Source organism: Muntiacus reevesi, chromosome 10 (assembly GCF_963930625.1).
Source record: "Muntiacus reevesi chromosome 10, mMunRee1.1, whole genome shotgun sequence".
Taxonomy (NCBI): domain Eukaryota; kingdom Metazoa; phylum Chordata; class Mammalia; order Artiodactyla; family Cervidae; genus Muntiacus; species Muntiacus reevesi.
In genome coordinates, this window is record NC_089258.1 from 18,495,744 (window position 1) to 18,516,366 (window position 20,623).

General features: G+C 39.6%; 1 protein-coding gene across 8 annotated transcripts in view; it reads left to right on the forward strand.

The window, feature by feature from the left end:
* Positions 1-7,805: 7,805 nt before the first annotated feature.
* AUH (AU RNA binding methylglutaconyl-CoA hydratase) overlaps positions 7,806-20,623 on the forward strand; it is a 219,048-nt gene continuing 206,230 nt past the window's right edge. For all 8 annotated transcript variants that reach the window (XM_065946655.1, XM_065946657.1, XM_065946661.1 and 5 more), the window contains exon 1: positions 7,806-8,120. In XM_065946655.1, the coding sequence (XP_065802727.1) occupies positions 7,859-8,120 (262 nt within the window). In that variant the 5' untranslated portion in view covers positions 7,806-7,858. The remainder of the gene's footprint in view (positions 8,121-20,623) is intronic.

Genomic DNA, 20,623 nt, shown 5'->3' on the forward strand with positions numbered 1-20,623 from the left:
ATAGTCTTACTTCAGTGGCTGGGGCCTGCAAATTAAACTGGCAAAAGAGATCAATAGGAGAAAAAAGGATGTTTTTTCTATGTATATTTATACAGGAACTAACCAAAGAAGTAGTTAACTTCCTATATGGTTAAAGTTAGAGGCTTTAGACCTAACTTAGAAGGAGAATGAGAGCAGACTTGTGTGAGAAGAACAAAAAAGTTTCATTAGGCAAGACAAATGGGTTTTAAGAAAACCAAACTGAAGATAAGAACATCTGTGATAATGTTTGTTTCAGCAGGTGTGAGTGGAGTGGTCTTTCTTTCTTCTTCATGGCTGTGGAACTTCCCAAAGAAGGGATTTACAGTAAGTTTAGTTTATTTTGATTTCTCTTCTGGGAGTAGACCCGCTTCCAAGATGAGATTTATGACAGCCTCATTTCTCAGAAGCTCCTGCTGAGTCAGATAAAGGAAGCTCTGAGAAAGCTCCTTTTTACATCTGTCAACTCTCAAATATTTGCAGCTTAAAATAAGAATGCTGCTGTGGAGCTGGGATAGGTGGATGTAGATCACCAGAGCTGGTTACAGGGAACTGAAGAAGGGGAATCTCTGCCATAGACTCAGTTGTGTGTCCTCAAATTCATATGTTGAAGACCTAACCTCTAATGAAACTGTATTTGGATATATGACCCTTAGAGAGGTAATGAAGATGAGTAACATCAAAAAGGTGGGGCACTAATTCTATAGGACTTAACAGAAGAAGAGGCAGAGACATCAAGTAAGCACACATTACAGAGGAGAGGTGGACATAGCTATAAGGTGACCATCTGCAAACCAAGGAGAGAGGATTCACAAGAGACCAAATCTCTGGACACTTTGACATTGGACTTCTAGCCCTGTTTGTGGTATTTGCTATAGCAATCCAATTTGACTAATAAACCCTCTTTAGACTTCTTTGGGCTTCCTGGTGGGGAAGAATCTGCCTGCAAGTGGGAGATCCTGGTTCCATTCCTCGGTCTGGAAGATCTCCTGGAGAAGGGAATGGCTACCCACTCCAGTGTTCCTGCCTGGAGAATTCCATGGACAGGGGAGCAAAGAGTCGGACACAACCAAAGTGACTGAACACAAACATGCAGACTCCTTTACAGATGTAGAGGACAGAATCAAATTATTACCTCCTGGGAAAGAGTCTAAGGAACAAAGCAGAAGAACCCCAAGATCTGAAGAGAATGGGCTAAACCACAGCTTTCCAGTCACACTCCGACAGAGCAGAAGCTCTTTTTACCTGACTGAGAGGTAAGAGAGAGACACTATAACTTTGAGGGCTAAGAGAGGTAAAAAGTAATGGGATTGGCCTTCAAATCTTAGAGTTTTATGCCAATTCTCATCCTAGACATGCTAACAGCCAAGCAGAGATTTATTGTCTAGTGGGGACGGCAACATTTAAGCTTTCCCAGGGTCTGTCTGGGAGAACATGATGCAGGCAGGAAACGTCAAAGGATCCAAGGGGGCAGGGAAAGACAAACAGGTGGCTTAGAGGAGAAGGCTGGATGAGAGGCATGGAGGTATTCCAGAAGTGTCCAAGACCAAGTGACCAGGGTAGACTTCCAGCTCAGTTCAGAGCAGCACAGACTTACTGGTTTTGAATTAGAGTCCAGGTGGACCGTGGCATCTATCTTTTATTTTGTGTTAGTAATTTTAAAAATGTTACAACAATTTTAGACTTACGGAAAAGTTGATAATAGAACAGATAGTTCCTATATACCCTACTCCAAGTCTTTTCTCCTGTTATTAACATCCTACTTTAGTATGGTACATTTGCTTCAACCAATGAACCTATATTGACATGTTATTGTCAAGTAAATGCTATACTTTATCTGGATTCCCTTAATTTTTACCTAATGTTCATTTTCTGTTGCAGGATTCAGCCAGGATTCCATATTCCATTTAGTCATCATGTCTCCTTAGATTCCTCTTGGCTGCGACAGTTTCTTAGACTTATTTTTGATTGTTTTGATAGTTTTAAGTATTGGTTAGGTATTTTGCAGAAAGTCCCTTAATTGGGATTTGTCTGACATTTTAAATCACAATTAGTATGTGGTTATGGGTTTTGGGAGGAAGACCATGGAGGGAAGATGCCATTCTCATTACACCATATCAAGGGTACATATTAATTTTGTTACTGCTATTGATTTTAACCTTGATCTCTTGGCTGTGGTGGGGTCTGTCAGGTTTTCCCACTCTAAAATTAGTCTTTCTATTCCCCTTTCTACACTGTACTCTTTGGAATAAGTTACTGCATGCAGCCAACATTAAGTAATGGAGAGTAATGCACTCCCTCCTTGAGGGCAGAGTGTCTACACAGATTATTTGAAACTCTTTTGCTTGGGAGATATGCCTCTTCTCCCCCATCTATTTATTTAATCATTAATTTATACCAATAAATATCCAATATTCATGGATATTTATTATATGCTTTGGCTCAGTTGGTAAAGTGTCTGCCTGCAATGTGGGAGACCTGGGTTTGATCCCTGGGTCGGGAAGACCCCCTGGAGAAGGAAATGGCAACCCACTCCAGTACTCTTGCCTAGAAAATCCCATGGACAGAGGAGCCTGGCAGGCTACAGTCCATGGGGTTGCAAAGAGTTGGACATGACTGAGCAGCTTCGCTTTCTTTCTTTCTTTCTTTCTTGAGTTAATTTAGCAGTGGCCACAGGACTAGAAAAGGTCAGTTTTCATTCCAGTCTCAAAGAAAGGCAATGCCAAAGGATATTCAAACTACCGCACAATTGCACTCATTTCACATACTAGCAAAGTAATGCTCAAAATCCTTCAAGCTAGGATTCAACAGTATGTGAACTGAAAACTTCCAGATGTACAAGCTGAATTAAAAAAAGGCGGAGGAATCAAACATCAAATTGCCAGCATTTGTTGGATCATAGAAAAAGCAAGGGAATTCCAGAAAAGCATCTTCTGCTTCATTGACTATGCTAAAGCCTTTGACTGTGTGGATCAAAACAAACTATGGAAAATTCTTAGAGCTACGAATACCAGAAGCTTTACTTGTCTTTTGAGAAACCTGTATGCAGATCAAGAAGCAACAGTTAGAACCGGACATGAAACAATGGACCGGTTCATAATTGGGAAAGGAGTACATTAAGGGTGTATATTGTCACCCTGCTTATTTAACTTCTATGCAGAGTACAGCATGCAAAATTCTGGGCTGGATGAATCAGATTGCTAGAATTGCTAGAATCAAGATTGCTGGGAGGAATATCAATAACATCAGATATGGCGATGATACTATTCTAATGACAGAAAGTGAAGAGGAACTAAAGAGCCTCTTGATGAAAGTGAAAGAGGAGTGTGAAAAAGCTTGCTTAAAACTCAACATTCAAAAATCTAAGACCATAGAATCTGATTCCATCCCTTCATGACAAATAGATGGGGAAAAAGTGGAAATGGTGACAGATTTTATTTTCTTCGGTTCCAAAATTACTATGAATGGTGACTGCAGCCATGAAATTAAAAGACACTTGCTTCTTTGAAGAAAATCTATGACAAGCCTAGACTGAATATTAAAAAGCAGAGAATCACTTTGCCAACAAAGGTCGATACGGTCAAAGATATAGTTTTTCTGGGAGTCATGTACGGATGTGAGAGGTGGACCATAAAGAAGGCTGAGTGCTGAAGAAATGATGCTTAGACCTTGACTCTGGGAAAGGTTGAGGGCAGGAGGAGAAGGCGGTAACAGGGTTTGAGATATCTGGATGGCATCGACTCAGTGGACATGAGTTTGAGCAAACTCCAGGAAATACTGAATGACAGAGAAGCCTGCTGTGTTGTAGTCCATAAGGTTGCAAAGAGTTGGACACTTAGCAACTGAACAAAGAAGCACTAGAAAAATGTCAGGATGTGGAGGAATAAAAAAGACTGTTAGATGACAACTACCTAGTGGTAAGTTCACAAATGCTGTAAACCAATGATAGTAATTCCTGGAGGAGGAAATGGCAACCCACTCCAGTATTCTTGCCTGGAAAATCCCTTGTCCAGAGGAACCTGAAATCGATAGGGTCACAGTCAGACACAACAGGGTGACTAAGCGCACAATGGCAGTAGTTGTAGTGTTAACAGAATGTAGCAACACTAGCCTTACCTTTCTCTTCCAACTGACATTCATTGTTCCCAGAGCGCATCTTTTTCTGAAAAGTAGAAGGAACCAAAAGAAATTAAATTTTATTGGACACCTTAACATTATTAAGAGGTTGTATAAAACAGTGATTAAGAACATGGGGACTGAGGTTATATATATCAGGGTTCCAATTCCAGCTTCATGATTTATTAGCCATAAAGTTTGGTAAGTAACTTAATCTCAGTGTCCTCATCTGCAAAATGGAATAATAATACCAACTTGGAAGCTTTCTGGACATTAAATAACATATCTAAAATCTGGAATGGACTAAAAAAAGAGGCTGATAAACGGTAGTTAACTTTATCTATTATGATCCCATTTCCCTGTCAAGAGCTTTACATACTTATCCCATCAGTCCTATTAAATGGACATGATCTATTAAAAAAAAAAAACACCAAAATTTGAGTAAATTTGAAGATCTAATTGGCTTTATAAAATGATTCATGAATTGGACAGCATCTCATCTGAAAAACAAAGAGCTACTTGGAGAGGTTACACAGCAAAGAAGGTTTTTATAGTAAAGATGGCAGGACAAGGAAAAGACACTATTAGCAAAGAAAAAATAAAATTTCATTGCAGGACAATATAAGTTGAGGTGATGCTGGCTCCTCACTGGCTGAGCTGTGGTGTTTTCCATTGGCTTGACTTGTTGGGCAAGAAGGAATTTATTCTTCCTCCCCTGGGGTAGTAAAGTAGTTGTACTTCCTGTTTGTGAGTGCAAATTACTTCCTGGGGTAAGTAACTGATTAGCTTCCTGTTGGGGTAATTGTCCTCTTCCTTTTTGGGGTAATTGACAATGAATGGTAGGGTGTGAGAGCTCCCTCCATAGGCCTTTCAGACTGATTTTAGTTGAGATTTCCTTTTATTAACTTCCACACATATTTATGTTATTAATCCTATAAAATGGACATAATCCTTCCCATTCTATAGATGAAGAAATTGAAGTAAAAGAATTTGTGAGATGAAATAGGTATCATCCTAGCTATATATCAAATGAAGAAATGGAAGCATGGATTATTTAAATAACGCCTGAGTGTTTCAAAGCAAAGCAATGTGGAGATAGGATCCAAAGTCATGTCTGTCTGACCTGATATTTGGCAATACTATATTAATTGTCTGGGTATTCCCTGGTGGTTCAGTGGTAAAGAATTCGCCTGCCGGTGTGGGAGACACAGGTTTGATCCCTGGGTCAGGAAGATCTCCTGGAGAAAGAAATGTCAACCCACTCCAGTATTCTTGCCTGGGAAATCCCCTGGACAGAGGCGCCTGGAGGGCTACAGTCCATGGGGTCACAAAAGAGTGGTACACAGCTTAGTGACTAAATAGCAACAACAACGTATTAGTTGTCACCCCTGACAGGTTGTCACGGTCATGGTGATATTTGTTATTTGCATTAATTTTTAAGAATCAATTTTCTTTACAAATGGGGATATCCCCATGACTCCTTTCAGTATGGACCAGAGTCACAACATTTAGGGAAGAAGCAAGTGTTCCCAAATGGTATTTTCTCAACTGGTTCTGTGCTTGTCAAAGCCATAGGCCATCCATTTTAGTCGGATTTCTTTTTAAATTTTATTTATTTATTTAGGCTGTGCTGGGTCTTCATTACTTTGCGTGGGTTTTCGATAGTTGCAGCGAGCGGAGGCTATTCCTCATTGATGTGCTTGAGCTTCTCATTGCAGTGGCTTCTCTTTTTGTGGAGCACTAACTTTAGAAGCAGGGGCTTCAGTAGTTGCAGCACATGGGCTCAGTAGTTGAGGCGGGTGTGCTCTAGGGTGGGCAGGCTTCAGTAGTTGTGGTTCACGGGCCCTAAAGCACAGGCTCAGTGGTTGTGGCCCCCAGATTTAGTTGCTCCAGTCCCTGTGGAGTCTTCCCAGTCCAGGGATTGAACCTGTGTCCCCTGCATTAGCAGGTGGATTCTTATCCACTGTGCCATCAGGGAGGTCCCTACTCCGATTTCTAATATAACACAAACAATCTATGATCAGCCTTCTGCAGTTGTCCTGATCAATCACAAGTATTTTCTGAAATTGAATTATTTCAAATAGTACTGTGTCAGGCGTTCTGTAACTCCTTTACTTGAGTTTACAATCTATTGATGAACCAACTATAAAAATATCAAAACAATTAGCAACTAATGTCAAAGAACAGTAAATAGATATTTAATTAGTTACTGATTAAATAATATTAAAATTAATATTTGATAAATATTATACAGTAAATCATTTAAACAGTAAATAATTACAAGTATTGTAGTAGTTGATCTGTAAATTCAATTCTGAATTTCTCAGCAGAAGTGAACATAATTATAAGAAAAGGGGAAAGATACCAGAGGAAGCAGTTTTTCCTTGTATTCAACTTCAAGAGATTGCAAAAGTGTTACTTTACAGAAGATAGAGTAAAAGATGCCCTCAGTGACATTCTCACTGCAGACACAAAAATGGAACCCAGTTGGCTTTATCTTTTTACTTTGCATAAAGCTGAGGGTCTAACATTGGAGGCGTGCGTGCTAAGTCACTTCAGTCATGTCTGACTGCCACGCCATGGACTGTATCTCGCCAGGCTCCTCTGTCCATGGAGTTTTTTGGACAAGAATACTGGAGAGGGTTGCCATTTTCTGCTCCAGGGGATCTTCCTGACCTAGGGATCGAACTCAAGTCTCTTGCATCTCTTGCATTGGCAGGTGGATTCTTTACCACTGTGCCACCTGGGAAGACCACTTTGATGGGTACTTACATTTTAAGTTGATATTCTGCCTTTCTGGTTGAGGAAAAGGCCTCTGTGCTCTAAATCCCACCTCTGCACAAGGTTGGGCTGAGCCTCTTTGTTAAAATGATGGCATCAGATTACGACTGGACCCTGGGAAGGGTCGTGCCACCTGCCTGAGTTAGTGGGCTGAGAACCCTTGTTTTTATTGGCTGTTTTCATGCCCTTCCTGAACTCCCTATGGTACTAATCACCTATACTTACAGGCACGTTTAACTGATAATCCATGACTCTAAGGGGCTTTCCTGGAGGCTCAGTGGTAAAGAACTTTACCAATGCAGGAGACGCAGGTCTGATGCTTGGATGGGGAAGATCTCCTGAAGAAGGGGATCTCCTGAAGAAGGAAGATCTCCTGAAGAAGTACTCCACTCCAGTACTCTTGCCTGGGAAATCCCATTGACAGAGGAGCCTGTGGGCTACAGTTCATGGGGTCGCAAAGAGTCGGACATGACTTAGCGATTAAACAACAATATCAAGACTCAACATGCGTGAGAAAACCGGAGTCTCAGGCAGTGCTTCTAGCCTGTCAGCCAAACCTGAGACCAAACATTTCGGTTTACCTTTGCAGCTAACTCAAGACCCCAGAGAGTGCAGGGAGGGGCTCTCGCCCAGGAATTCTTGTTTCCCTAAGAATATTCCACAGCCTTGGAGAGTTACTTTCCCGCTGCCTTGAGTGGACAAGCTAGTTAGTACACCTCGTGTCAGACAAGGGAGGCCTGAGCGTGTGGAAAGTTCCGTCATCGGTGCTGGGCGGGGCGAGGATTCCCGGTCTGAGACTGTCAGCAGAAGGAGACCCCGGGGGCGTGGCTGGGCGGGGCGAGCCGGGGGCGGGGCCTGGGCGTGCCCTGCGGCGTGCGCGGGGCTGGCGAGCGCGCGACGGGGGCGGGGCAGCAGCTGCGGGCCCACGCCGTAAACAGACAACATGGCGGTGGCGGCTGCCGCGGCACCTGGGGCCTTGGGCACCTTGCAGGCCGGCCGTGCCCGCTTGGTGGCCGCTTGCTGTGCGCGGCTAGGCCCCAGGTGGAGGCTGTCCGGCTCCTGGACGTGCTCGCGGGTCGACTCAACGATATGGGCCCGGGGCTGGACGCCCGCGGCCGGGGGAGCGGCCTGGCAGAGGGGCTACAGCGCAGAGGTTAAGACTGAGGACGAGCTGCGGGTGCGGTACCTGGAGGAGGAGAACCGAGGTGAGGGGTGTGACCCGGGTGATCGCGGGCCTTAGGAAAGGGTCTCAAGGTCGCGTGTTCGGGCTGACGTCAGTGTCTACGGAGAGGCTCGAGGAGGGGTGTCCTCCCTTCCCCCACTAACGCTTTGCAGCTTTGAGTGCTTCCCCTGCCTAAAGAGGGCTTCCCTGGTGGCTCAGATGGTAAAGAATCTGCCTGCAATGCGGGAGACCAGGTTCGATCTCTGGGTTCGATCCCTGGGTTGGGAAGATCCCCTGGAGGAGGGCATGGCAACCCACTCCAGTATTCTTGCCTGGAGAATTCCATGCACAGAGGAGCCTGGCGGGGTACAGTTCCTGGGGTGGAAAAGAATCGGACACGACTAAGCAACTAAGCACATGCCTAAAGATGTACTACGGAGCAGCTTACCTGCAAAAGAGGCCCTTGGCGCCAAAGACAGAAATGCAGCTTACGCTTTCATCTCTAGATGAGCCAAGGTTAATAAACCGGGTGAATGATATTTGCTTCCAGATTTCGTTCTTGCTCTGTAACTGCTTTCGGTTAACTCAGCTATGTAGGGGAGAGTTTTAGAAGCTGCAGTGCAAGTGCGCTTTATTAGAGTATTCGTCAATTTAAAGCTGTTCATCTGGAAAAAAAAACTTCCCTTTGTTCATTTTATCTTAGAAAGATAGTTTTGTGGACTATTTCACTTCACAGTTAGACAATTTTGAGTATTTTCTTGGTTTTCCAGTTCCTTTGCTAAGCCTGGAGGAGACACAATTGGGGATGGTATTGATGTTGCCCTTGAGCTCCTTTAGTGGGAGGAGACAGATGCTTTAGCAAAATAGTACAGTGGGAGGAAGGGTTATGATCCAGGGTGTGTGCCAGTCGGTAGGAATGCTGTTAAAGCCCAACGCCTTTCACTTGCCTTGTTGGGAGAAGCTAAATGGATCATGAAAGGTGGAAATAGCAGTGTGCCAGAAGGGTAGTCTCTGAATTTTGACATGTAGTTATTGAGCACCTATAATCTGTTAAGCAGAAGTGCAAAACCAGTTAAGTCATGATTGATACCTTGAAGCTCCTAGTATATCAAGAAAGATACTGGTGATTTAAAAAATTATGCTAACTTTAAAGGCTTGATGAGAGCAAAAGGTTGTAATACCCGAAATAGGCATATGATCAGCTATATTCGGTGAGATTGGAAGATTCCAGAGGGGAGGTTCTGAGGATCAAGTTAGGATTTTGCCAGATGTATATGCTGTCCAAGGCATTCCTTGCAATGGAATTTGACATTACTGAGGCAGACTTCTCTGTGCTTCAACTTTCTTGTGTGTAATATAGAAAAAGTAATACAAACTTTGTATGGCTGCTGTGGAGACTAGATGGGAGTGTGATATTAATTGCCCACTAAATATCAATGTAGCTCTTGTGGGTGCTCTGAAGTATATGATGAGTTATTTTATTTATTTATTATTCCTGACAGAAGAGCATGGTTAAAGGCATGACATATGAACATGTATGGTGTTCTGGGGAAGTGTCATAGGGCAAGTGTGGTTGTAGTATGGCATAACAGGCAGAATACTGAGAAATTCGATTGGAAAGTAGATTAGCACTGGAGTGACTAGAGCCGTGAATCCTCCCATCTTTTGGGTAAGCTTAGTCTTGTCAGGATTTCAGTTACATTAGGTGTACCAACAGTACATTAGATACAAAAGCATTGCAGGTTCAGCTAGTAATATGCATCATATTCTGTATTTTTTTAACCTAAATAATGCACACTGAAAATTAATTTTCATAAAATTTCTGAAAAGTCCTTCAGTTAGGTTTCAACTGGATGAACGGAAAGAGATCAGAGTATAAATTCAGAATGTTTTCAGTCACTTGAAATGTAAAAATCAGTTATTAGTAAATACAGTTTTTAAAGAAAATTGACCCGCTTCCTTTCAAGATTGGCCAGATGACAATTTAGTTTTGTCTAACATTATATATGCTTTGCTTTACTGTCAAACCAGCAATAAGCAGTGCAAAGAAAAACATCCTGTTAAGGCTGATGAAAGTGAAGGAGTCTCCATGGTGTCTTTGCGTCTCATTAGAGGCGAGTCCAAAATTTTGTCCTCTCAGTGGTCTGCAGGCAGTATGATGACTCTGCTAGGGGTCAGAGGAGCCCCAAACTGCTCTCTGTGCTGTCGGCCTTGTTAGGCTGCTAGAGGTAGGTAAGTGCAGAATATATCAGCTCTCATAGGTTTTCTGAGTTCCATGTTTGTAATTTATTGCAGAAGCTCAGTTAGACACCAGCTTTCTTGAGTCGTTGTTTCTTGCATTGTTGTCCAGCCTACTGAGCGTTTAGGGCAGTGGTACTGGTTATGGTTTACAAAGGTCTCTTCCTGGTTTCCTGCAGTGGCCTCTGTTATAGATCTTCAGTCATTCTCCTTCCCAGTTCATTCTTTGCCTTGGTGCTGGGGTTGTTTTTTCAAGGCCAAGCAAGAATTGCATCTCTGTTCATTTAGAAACCTCTAGTGGTCTCTAACGGAGAAGGCAATGGCACCCCACTCCAGTACTCTTGCCTAGAAAATCCCATGGGCAGAGGAGCCTGGTAGGCTGCAGTCCACAGGGTCTCGAAGAGTTGGACTGAGCGACTTCACTTTCACTTTTCACTTTCATGCATTGGAGAAGGAAATGGCAGCCCACTCCACTGTTCTTGCCTGGAGAATCCCAGGGACGGGGGAGCCTGGTGGGCTGCCATCTATGGGGTTGCACAGAGTTGGACACGACTGAAGTGACTTAGCAGCAGCAGTAGTCTCTAATGTCTGCAAGCTCTCACACCTACAGACATTTACAGATCATTCATCTCCTTTCTGCTGCACCTAAGCCTTACCTTTTCCTGCTCTTATGTGGCAGTGCTTCTGCACACACCTCCTGGAATGACCTGTCTCCTGTCCCTACCAACCTTCTCCCAGTCCAACAGACTTCTGCTTGTAATTGTGACCCATTTTAAAAATAGTTTTTCTGAACTTTGTCCCAACTTCTGGCAGAAAGAGAACAAACAAGCAAATGCATAATGCAAGTTATTCTTAATACCTGCTCCTTCCTCATCCATTCACATCTTCTGGAGTGTCTTTGTAGTCCTTCCACTTTTCTCCGTGTTCTTTACCAGCACTGTTCTTGTCCAAGCCTGTATCACCTCTCAAGTGGATTGTTGCAGAGTTCAGCTAGCTTGCCTTCCTACTGTTTTAACAGATTGATTCCTTTCATGTTTTTCTCATGTTTCAAAAAATGTATTTTCATGTATTTTATGGTGTGTGAATTCTATCTCAATAAAGTTCTCAATTTAGATAGACATGTATATTTTAAAATTTTTATTGAGATAATTCACATTATAAAATTAAAAATGTATCATTGTTTTTAGTATATTTATAGAGTTATGCAACCATCACCACGATCTAGTTCTAGAACATTTTTATCACTCTAGAAAGAAACCATGTTTTCTTTAACAGTGACTCCCCATTTTGAGTGCTCCCTCTCCCTCCAAACTAAGACCCATTTGTCATCTACTTTCTGTCTCTAAGATTTTTTTTCAACAACATACTTTATTTTAAAAAAAATTATTTATTTTTAATTGAGGGTTGATTGCTTTTCAATATTGTGTTGGTTTCTGCCATGTATCAACATGAATCAGCCATAGGTATATGCATGTCCGCTCCCTCTTGAAACTCCCTCCAACCAATAGATTTTTCTGCTTTGGACGTTTCACATAAAGAAATCATATGCGATTATTTATGGCTTTTTTACTTGGCATTATGCTTTCAAGATTCTCTTATGTTGTGGCATGTATCAGTGCTTCATTTATTTCTTTTTATGACTGAATAGTGTTCCATTGTTTGGATTTTTTTGTCTGTTCATTATTGATGTGCATTTGGATCATTTCCACTTTTTGAATCTTGTGAACGGCACTGCTTAGAACATTTCTGTATAAATTTTTATGGATACCCTTTTTTATTTCCACTTGAGTGCAATTGCTGGATCCTATGACTATTGTAATTTTATGATTAACATTTTGAGGAACTGCCAATTTTCCAAAGTGCCTACAGCATTTTCCATTCCCACCAGCCAAAGTGTAAGGGTTCTAATTTCTTCATATGACCAATATTTGGGGTTTTGATTATAGCCACTGTGTCTGTTGTGAAGTGATATCTCAGTGTGGCTTTGATTTGGACTTAAGCTGGAGAAGGAAATGGCAACCCACTCCAGTACCCTTGCTTGGAAAATCCCATGGACAGAGGAGCCTGGTAGGCTACAGTCCATGGGGTCGCAAAGAGTTGGACACGACTTAGAGACTTTACTTTCACTTTAATGGTTAAAGATGTTGACTATGAGGATATTTTCACGTGCTTATTGTCCATGTATATATCTTCTTTAGAGAAATGTCTTCTCAAATCCTTTTTAATGGGGTTGTTCTTTTGTTGTTGAATTGTAAGTGTTCTTTATATATTCTGGATACAAGTCCCTATTCAGATATGTAACTTGAATATATTTTCTCCTGTTCTATGGGTTGTCTTTTCATCCTTGTTAATTTTGAAGAACCTAAGTTTTTAATTATGGCATAGTACAATTGTCATGGACAGAGGAGTCTGGTAGGCTACAGTTCATGGACTTGCAAGAGTTGGACATGACTTAGCCACTGAACCAACAACTTACCAAGAATTTATTTACTTATTTATTTTTGTTGTTCAGTGTCAAAGAATCTCTAGAGAATTCTCAGTTTTTTCAAGAAAGTCAAGTCAACTGGGATTTTGATAGGCATTGCATTGAATAGGTAGATCAATTTGGGGAATATTGCATTTTTAACAGTGTTAAATTTAGCATTCCATGAACATGGAATATCTTTTCACTCAGCAGTGTTTTGTATTTTTTCAGTGTATAAGTCTTGCCCGATTTTTATTAAATTTATTTCTAACTATTTCATTCTTTTTGGATGCTACTGTAAATGGAATTGTTTTTCTTAGTTTTCAGATTGCTCATTGCTGTCCTATAGTAATACATTTGTTTTTGTATGTTGATCTTGTGTCGTGCAACTCTGCTGAACTTGCTTATTTATTCTCATAGTTTTTTAGTGGGTTTCTTAATATTTTTATATATACAAGATCCATGTCATCTGCACATAGAAGAAATTTTACTTATTCTTTTCCAATCTGGATGCTTGTTATTTCTTTCTCTTGTGTAATCTCCTTCCTTGAGCCTCCATTACAGTGTAGAGTAAAAGTATCAAGAATAGACATCTGAGTCTTTTTCCCGATATGTGGTGAAAGCATTCATTCTTTCACCATTAAGTATGATATTAGCTATGGGTTTTTGGTAGATGTCCTTTATCAGGTTGAAGGAACCTCTGTCTATTTATACTTATAAGTGTTTTTATCTGGGTGAAAGTAAGAGAAAGTTGCTCAGTCATGTCTGACTCTTTGCGACCTCATGGACTATATAGTCCATGGAATTTTCCAGGCCAAAATACTGGAGTGGGTAGCCTTTCCATTCTCCAGGGGATCTTCCCAACCCAGGGATCGAATCCTTGTCTCCCTCATTGCAGGCAGATTCTTTACCAGCTGAGCCACAAGGGAAGCCCAAGCATATGGGAGTGGGTAGCCTATCCCTTCCCCAGCAGATCTTCCTGACCCAGGAATCGAACCAGGGTCTCCTGCGTTGCAGGCGGATTCTTTACCAACTGAAATATGAGGGAAGCCCTTTATCTGGTTGAATTTTGTCCAATTCTTTTTCTACATCTATTGACATGATTGTATGACTTTTCTTGTCAAGCCTATTAATGTGATCGATTATGTTAATTGTTTTTCGAGTACTGAACTGTCTTGCACACCTGGAATAAATCCCACTTGATTTTGGGGTGTAATTATTTTTATACATTGCTGCATTTAATTTGGTAACAGTTTATTGAGGATTTTTACATTTATGTTGATGAAAGATAGTGGTCTTTAGTTTTCCATTCTTGGTATATTTTTTCTGGTTTTGGTATAAGGGAAATGCTTGCTTCATAGAATGAGCAAGGAAGTGCCCTTTCTGCTTCGATTTTCTGGAAGAGATTGTGGAGAAATTGTATCATTTTTTTCTATGAATGTTTTGGTAGAATTACAAGTTTTGGTAGAATTACAAAAACTATCTGCCCCTGATGTTTTCTGTTTTAGAAGCTTATTAATTGTTAATTAACATTTGTTTAATAGATGTAGGCCTATTTGACTTATCTCTTTCTTGTCCTGGTAGACTTTGCCTTTCAAGGAAGTGGGTTTATTTCATATAAGTTAGGTTGGCATATAGTTGTTCATAATGTTTCTTTATTATACTTGTATCAGTGAGATTCAGTAGTGATGAATTTCTCATGTTAGTAGTCTGTATTTTCTTTCAAAAGATTTCTGATATTAGTAGTTTGTTTTCTTTCTCTCTCTCTCCCATGGCGAGCCTGACTAGAGGTTTATCAATTTATTGATCTTTTTAAAGAACTAAGTTCTGATTTGACTGATTTCTTTTCTACTGATTTTCTGTTTTTATGGCATTGATTTCTTCTGATTTTTAATTTTTTCCCCCACTTACTTTAGATTTAATTTGTTTGTTTTCTAGTTTCTTAATGTGGAAGTGTAGATTTCCAGTTTTAGACATTTCTTAATAAGTGCATCAGTGTTATCAGTTTTCATCTAAGCACTACTTTTGCTGTGTCACACATATTTTCAGTTCAGTCGCTCAGTCGCGTCCGACTCTTTGTGACCCCATGAACATAGGCCTCGCTGTCCATCACCAACTCCCAGAGTTCACCTAAACCCATGTCCATTGAGTCGGTGATGCCATCCAACCATCTCATCCTCTGTTGTCCCCTTCTCCTCCTGCCCTCAATCTTTCCCAGCATCAGGGTCTTTTCCAATGAGTCAGCTCTCAGCATCAGGTGGCTAAAGTATTGGAGTTTCAGCTTCAACATCAGTCCTTCCAATGAACACCCAGGACTGATCTCCTTTAGGATGGACTGGTTGGATCTCCTTGCTGTCCAAGGGACTCTCAGGAGTCTTCTCCAACACCACAGTTCAAAAGCATCAATTCTTCGGTGCTCAGCTTTCTTTATAGTCCAACTCTTACATCCATACATGACTACTGGAAAAACCAGAGCCTTGACCAGGCAGACCTTTGCTGGCAAAGTAATGTCTCTGCTTTTTAATATGCTGTCTAGGTTGGTCATAACTTTCCTTCCAAGGAGTAAGCGTCTTTTAATTTCATGGCTGCAGTCACCATCTACATTGATTTGGGAGCGCCCAAAAATAAAGTCAGCCACTGTTTCCACTGTTTCTCCATTTATTTGCCATGAAGTGATGGAACCGGATGCCATGTTTTTAGTTTTCTAAAACTAAAATTTAGCCAACTTTTTCACTCGCCTCTTTCACTTTCATCAAGAGGCTTTTTAGTTCCTCTTCACTTTCTGCTATAAGGGTGGTGTCATCTGCATATCTGAGGTTATTGATATTTCTCCCGGCAATCTTGATTCCATCTTGTGCTTCCTCCAGCCCAGTGTTTCTCATGATGTACTCTGCATATAAATTAAATAAGCAGGGTGACAATATACAGCCTTGATGTACTCCTTTCCCGATTTGGAACCAGTCTGTTGTTCCATGTCCAGTTCTACCTGTTGCTTCCCGACCTGCATAGACGTTTCTCAAGTCAGATTGTCTGGTATTCCTATCTCTTGAAGAATTTTCCACAGTTTATTGTGATCCACATAGTCAAAGGCTTTGGCATAGTCAATAAATTAGAAATAGGTATTTTTTGGAAACTCTCTTGCTTTTTCAGTGATCCAGTGGATGTTGGCAATTTGATGTCTGGTTCCTCTGCATTTTCTAAAACCATCTTGAACATCTGGAAATTCACAGTTCAGGTATTGCTAAATCCTGGCTTGGAGAATTTTGAGCATTACTTTACTAGCGTGTGAGATAAGTGCAATTGTGGGGTAGTCTGAGCATTCTTTGGCATTGCCTTTCTTTGGGACTGGAATGAAAACTGACCTTTTCCAGTCCTGTGGCCACTGCTGAGTTTTCCATATGTGATGGCATATTGAGTGCAGCACTTTCACAGCATCATCTTTCAGGGTTTGAAATAGCTCAGCTGGAATTCCATCACCTCCACTAGCTTTGTTTGTAGTGGTGCTTCCTAAGTGGCAGGGGGCGTCTGGGGCGGGGGGCTATGTTGGTAAGTTGTATTTTCAGTACCTTGTTTAGTCTCCAAGTATTTTGAAGTTTTCCAGCAGTCTTTCTTTTACTGATTCCTGGGGTTTATTTCCCTTGTTATTTAGGAGCGTACTTCAGTATGATTTCTATTTTAAATTTGTTACCGTGTGTTTTTGGCTCAAAATATGGTCTGTCATGGTGAATATCCATATGACCTTGGGAAGAAAGAGTAGTCTGCTGTTGTTGGATGCAGTATTCTATATTCAGTTAGATATAGTATTCAATTAGATTTAGTTGATTTTTTTGTTGGTATTCAGTTCAGCTATACTGTTAATTGATTTTCTGCCTGCTGGATCTATTAGTGATAAAGGCAAGTTGAAATTTGCAGCTGTAAAGATGGATTTGTTTATTTCTCCTTGTAATTCTGTCAATTTTTAAATCATGCAGATTTAAGCTCTCTTGTTTGCTGAATACACATGGGTTATTATGTTGGAGAAATGACCCTTCCACCATCACCCCCTTTTCTCGCTCAGACTATTCTTTGTTCTGAGATCTGCTTTTTCTGAAATTAATGTTACCACTCCAGGTTTTATTAGTGTTGTTGTTGTTTCGTCGCTAAGTTGTGTCTGGCTTTTGTGACCCCATGGACTGTTGCCCACCAGGCTCCTCTGTCTGTGGGATTTTTCCAGGTAAGAATACTTAATTGGGTTGCCATTTCCTTCTACTGATCTTCCCAACCCAGGGATTGAACCCAAGACTCCTACATTGGCAAGCGATTTCTTTACCACTGAGCCACCTGGGAGGTCCTTTTTTAGTGTTAGCATTGATTATCTTTCTTCATCTTTTGACTTTTTAAATCAGTGTGTGTCTTTTTCTTTCTTCTTTTCTTTTCATTTTTTTTTTCAGTGTGTGTCTTTATATTTAAAGTGGATTTCTTGTATATGTCATAGGGTTGGGTCTTGTTTTAATCCACTCTGACAGCATCTGTCTTTTAATTAGTGTATTTTAGACCTTTCATCCTTAAATTGATTATTGAACTAGTTGGATTATTATGTATTTGTAACTGTTTTCTATTCATTGCCCTTGTTTTTTTCTTTCATTTTCTGACTTTCACTCTTTTGCTGCCAATTTTCTTCCCTGTTTTAGCTTATCAGTTACCCTTTTTTAGAGATTTTATTGGTCGCCATGTTATTTGCAGTACATATTTACAACTAATCTACATCTACTACAACTATAACACTAGATGACTAGTCACTAGATGACTTCATGTTCCCGTTTCTTTCCTCCATACCATGGCTGTCATTCTTTACACTTTTCTGTAAGCCACAGTCACCACACACGTTACTCCATTATTGTTTGGAATAAGTTATCATTTAGTTATAAGTCAAAAAAAAATTGAAATTTATTTAATAGTCTGTTGTTAGCAGTAGTTGGGCTTAATAGTTCTGAATTTGTTTTCCTTTTGTTGTAGAATAGAGCAGATGAAAACCTGTTGGTCTTGGGAATTAGACTTTTCATTATGATGAAAAGAGAATAGGAGAGAGACGGTACAAATATGGGCTGGGGGAAAGTGAGGAAGAAACTTGTTGCATTGGATTTGAATTAGCGTTACCAGGACAAACTTATAAAAATCATAAGTATATTGTATGTATACATATTTACATTTATTTCCTTTTCTGACCACTAAAGTTGTCTAAATGAAATGATACCACGGTAGCAATAAACATATCTGATGTCCAGATTTTGGTTTCTAAAGACTATTCCCCCATTGAAAGAAGCCAGGACTTTTTGGAGAAATGTCTGATTTCAGGTATGGAGCAGGGAACGTGAAAGGTGAGTCTGGAATATCTTTGTGGGCCAGAAAGCAAGGAAGTGTTCAAATAGTAAAAGGATCGTGGCAGGGGACAGCCTTACAGGGCTCTCACTGAGCCTATCTAGGGTAATTTGAACATTTATGGATTAATGGGTTAATGGAACAGTGTTAATGGATTATATAGCACCTTGATTAAAGAATCCATGAAGCCATAGAGATTACTCAAAATAGTGGGGTAGGGAAGAACATATTTTTATAGAAGAGTGGTAGGAATGATAGAAAATCACCATGTTTTGAAACCACCAAGATAAAAATAAAGGAATTATCATGGCAATGAGATACAGATGCTTTATCTTTTTCCAAGTCGGTATATTCAAAGTCCCAACACTGCTTAATCATCTTTGCTCCACCGTTTTGAAGGGCATTTTTATCACAAGCTGAATTTCCATACTGTTTTTCTGTTCTATGATCTCTGTAGATGTTGTTCTCCATTATTTTATGATTAAAGCTGTGTTGTGTTTCTGTAGGGCCGGGTACTCACTCTTTCATCTTTACTCTTTTTTTTTTCCCTTTGTTTCATTCCTTTTCCTGCATGGTTATTTTTCTGCAAGAGTTTTGGAATGTTCATGTATAATTTCAGAAAAAGGCTTATTAGTATTTTTATTGGCATTGTGTTGGTTTTAAAATTAGAATATTTATATGATGTTTTTTCAACATAAAAACATGATGTTTCCATTTGTTAATACTTCTTTTTTTTTTTAAGGACAGTTTAAAAAGTACCTACCCACAGGGTTTGCACATTTATGTTACATGTATCCCAGGTCATCCTGCCTCCTGTTTGGTTCATAAAAATGAAATAATTTGTTTCACTGTATCTTCTAAGTGGTTTCCTTTCTCCCTTTGTTTCTCTATTTCTCTTTATAAGAAGGCTGTTGTTTCTGGATGTATTAATGTCATGTGTTTCAAATAAATATGCTTTTGTTTGCAATAGTTTTTTATTTGATTTGGATTTTCTGGGTTTATAATCATCATCTGTTAATAATTTTCTAATGTTTCTAAAATTTGGATATTATAAAATTGCTGCATATTCTCTTTGTATTCACGTGAAAGATTTCTGGGTTAGTTCATTATGTTTTTAGTGTAAGTTCTCACTACTTTTATAGTCTTTTAAGGAGCCTGAATTATATATGGTTTATCAAAAGTATTCTGTTCACTAGTTTTCAGTACTTTGAATATTACATGTGATTTGTTATTTAAAATGGTTAAGTTATTGAGGTTTACAAAATTCTGAATTGGCAATATGTACTCATTGGTAAAGTTAAAAAACAAAAAAGCACCATGGAAGGGTGCTACCTCTTCACTTTCAAACTCTTTTATCAAAAGTAAAGAGTTTATATTTTGAGTCCTTGTTGTGAATGATAATTTTATTCACTTCTGATTTGTGTTACCTACATAATTATATAGGCAGTATCTGAACTTTTTTTGGTGTAAGGTCAGAAACCGTTTGCTGTTCTACATCTTTAATCTTCTAACTGTACAATTTCTGTCATTTGTAACCTTAGTTTATATCATCACAACTTTTGATAGTTGCATCTTGTTCTCTTATCCAGTGCTTTACCTAGAGACTGACCTGGTGCTTTATCTAGAGATTGAATATAAACAGAGTTTGTAGTGTTATTGATAATATTTTTATTGGTACTACCTTCAGTATATCTTTAGAAGCAGTCTACTTTCCATCTCTGCTCCACAGCCTATGGGTTCTCTTACTTGGATCTCTGCAGTAGCATCTTGTTTAGTATCCGCTACTATACATTTTTTTTTTTGTCTATGTAGATGAAATTCACATAATAGAAAATTTACCATTTTAACTTTTCAAGGTGTACATCCAGTAGTTTTTAGGTTATTCCATGTTTACAGCCATCACCACTGTCTTAATTCCTTTCAAATTGCTTTCAAAACAAAACCATGCTTCTTAGTCACTTCCTCCTCATCCCATTCTCCCCAAGGTTTCCAAAACCCACTATCTCCTTTCTGTCTTTATGGAGTTTGTCTATACTAGGTACTTTATAGAAATAGAATCATACCATATGTGATTTATGTCTGAGTTCTTTCAGCCTAGTGTTTTCAGAGTTCATCTGTTTTACAGCATGTATCAGCATTTCACTTGTTTTTATGGCTGAAAAATATTTCATTGAATGGCTATGCTTTTTTTTTTTTAGTTTTTAGATACAATGAGTAATGCTGTTGAATACTTGTGAATAGTTATTTGTTTGATTGTATGTTTTCATTCTCTTGGTTAGATACCTAGGAGTAGAATCATTGGGTCATGTAATTTTATGTTTAGTGTTTGGAGAAGCCACCAGACTGTATGAGAGTGTATATGAGAGTTCTTATTTCTCCACATCCTTGTCAATGCTTGTTTCTTTTTAAAAAAATTAAATCCATCTTACTGGGCATAAAGTAGTTTTTGTGGGTTTTGATTTGCATTTCTTTAGTAACAAATTCTT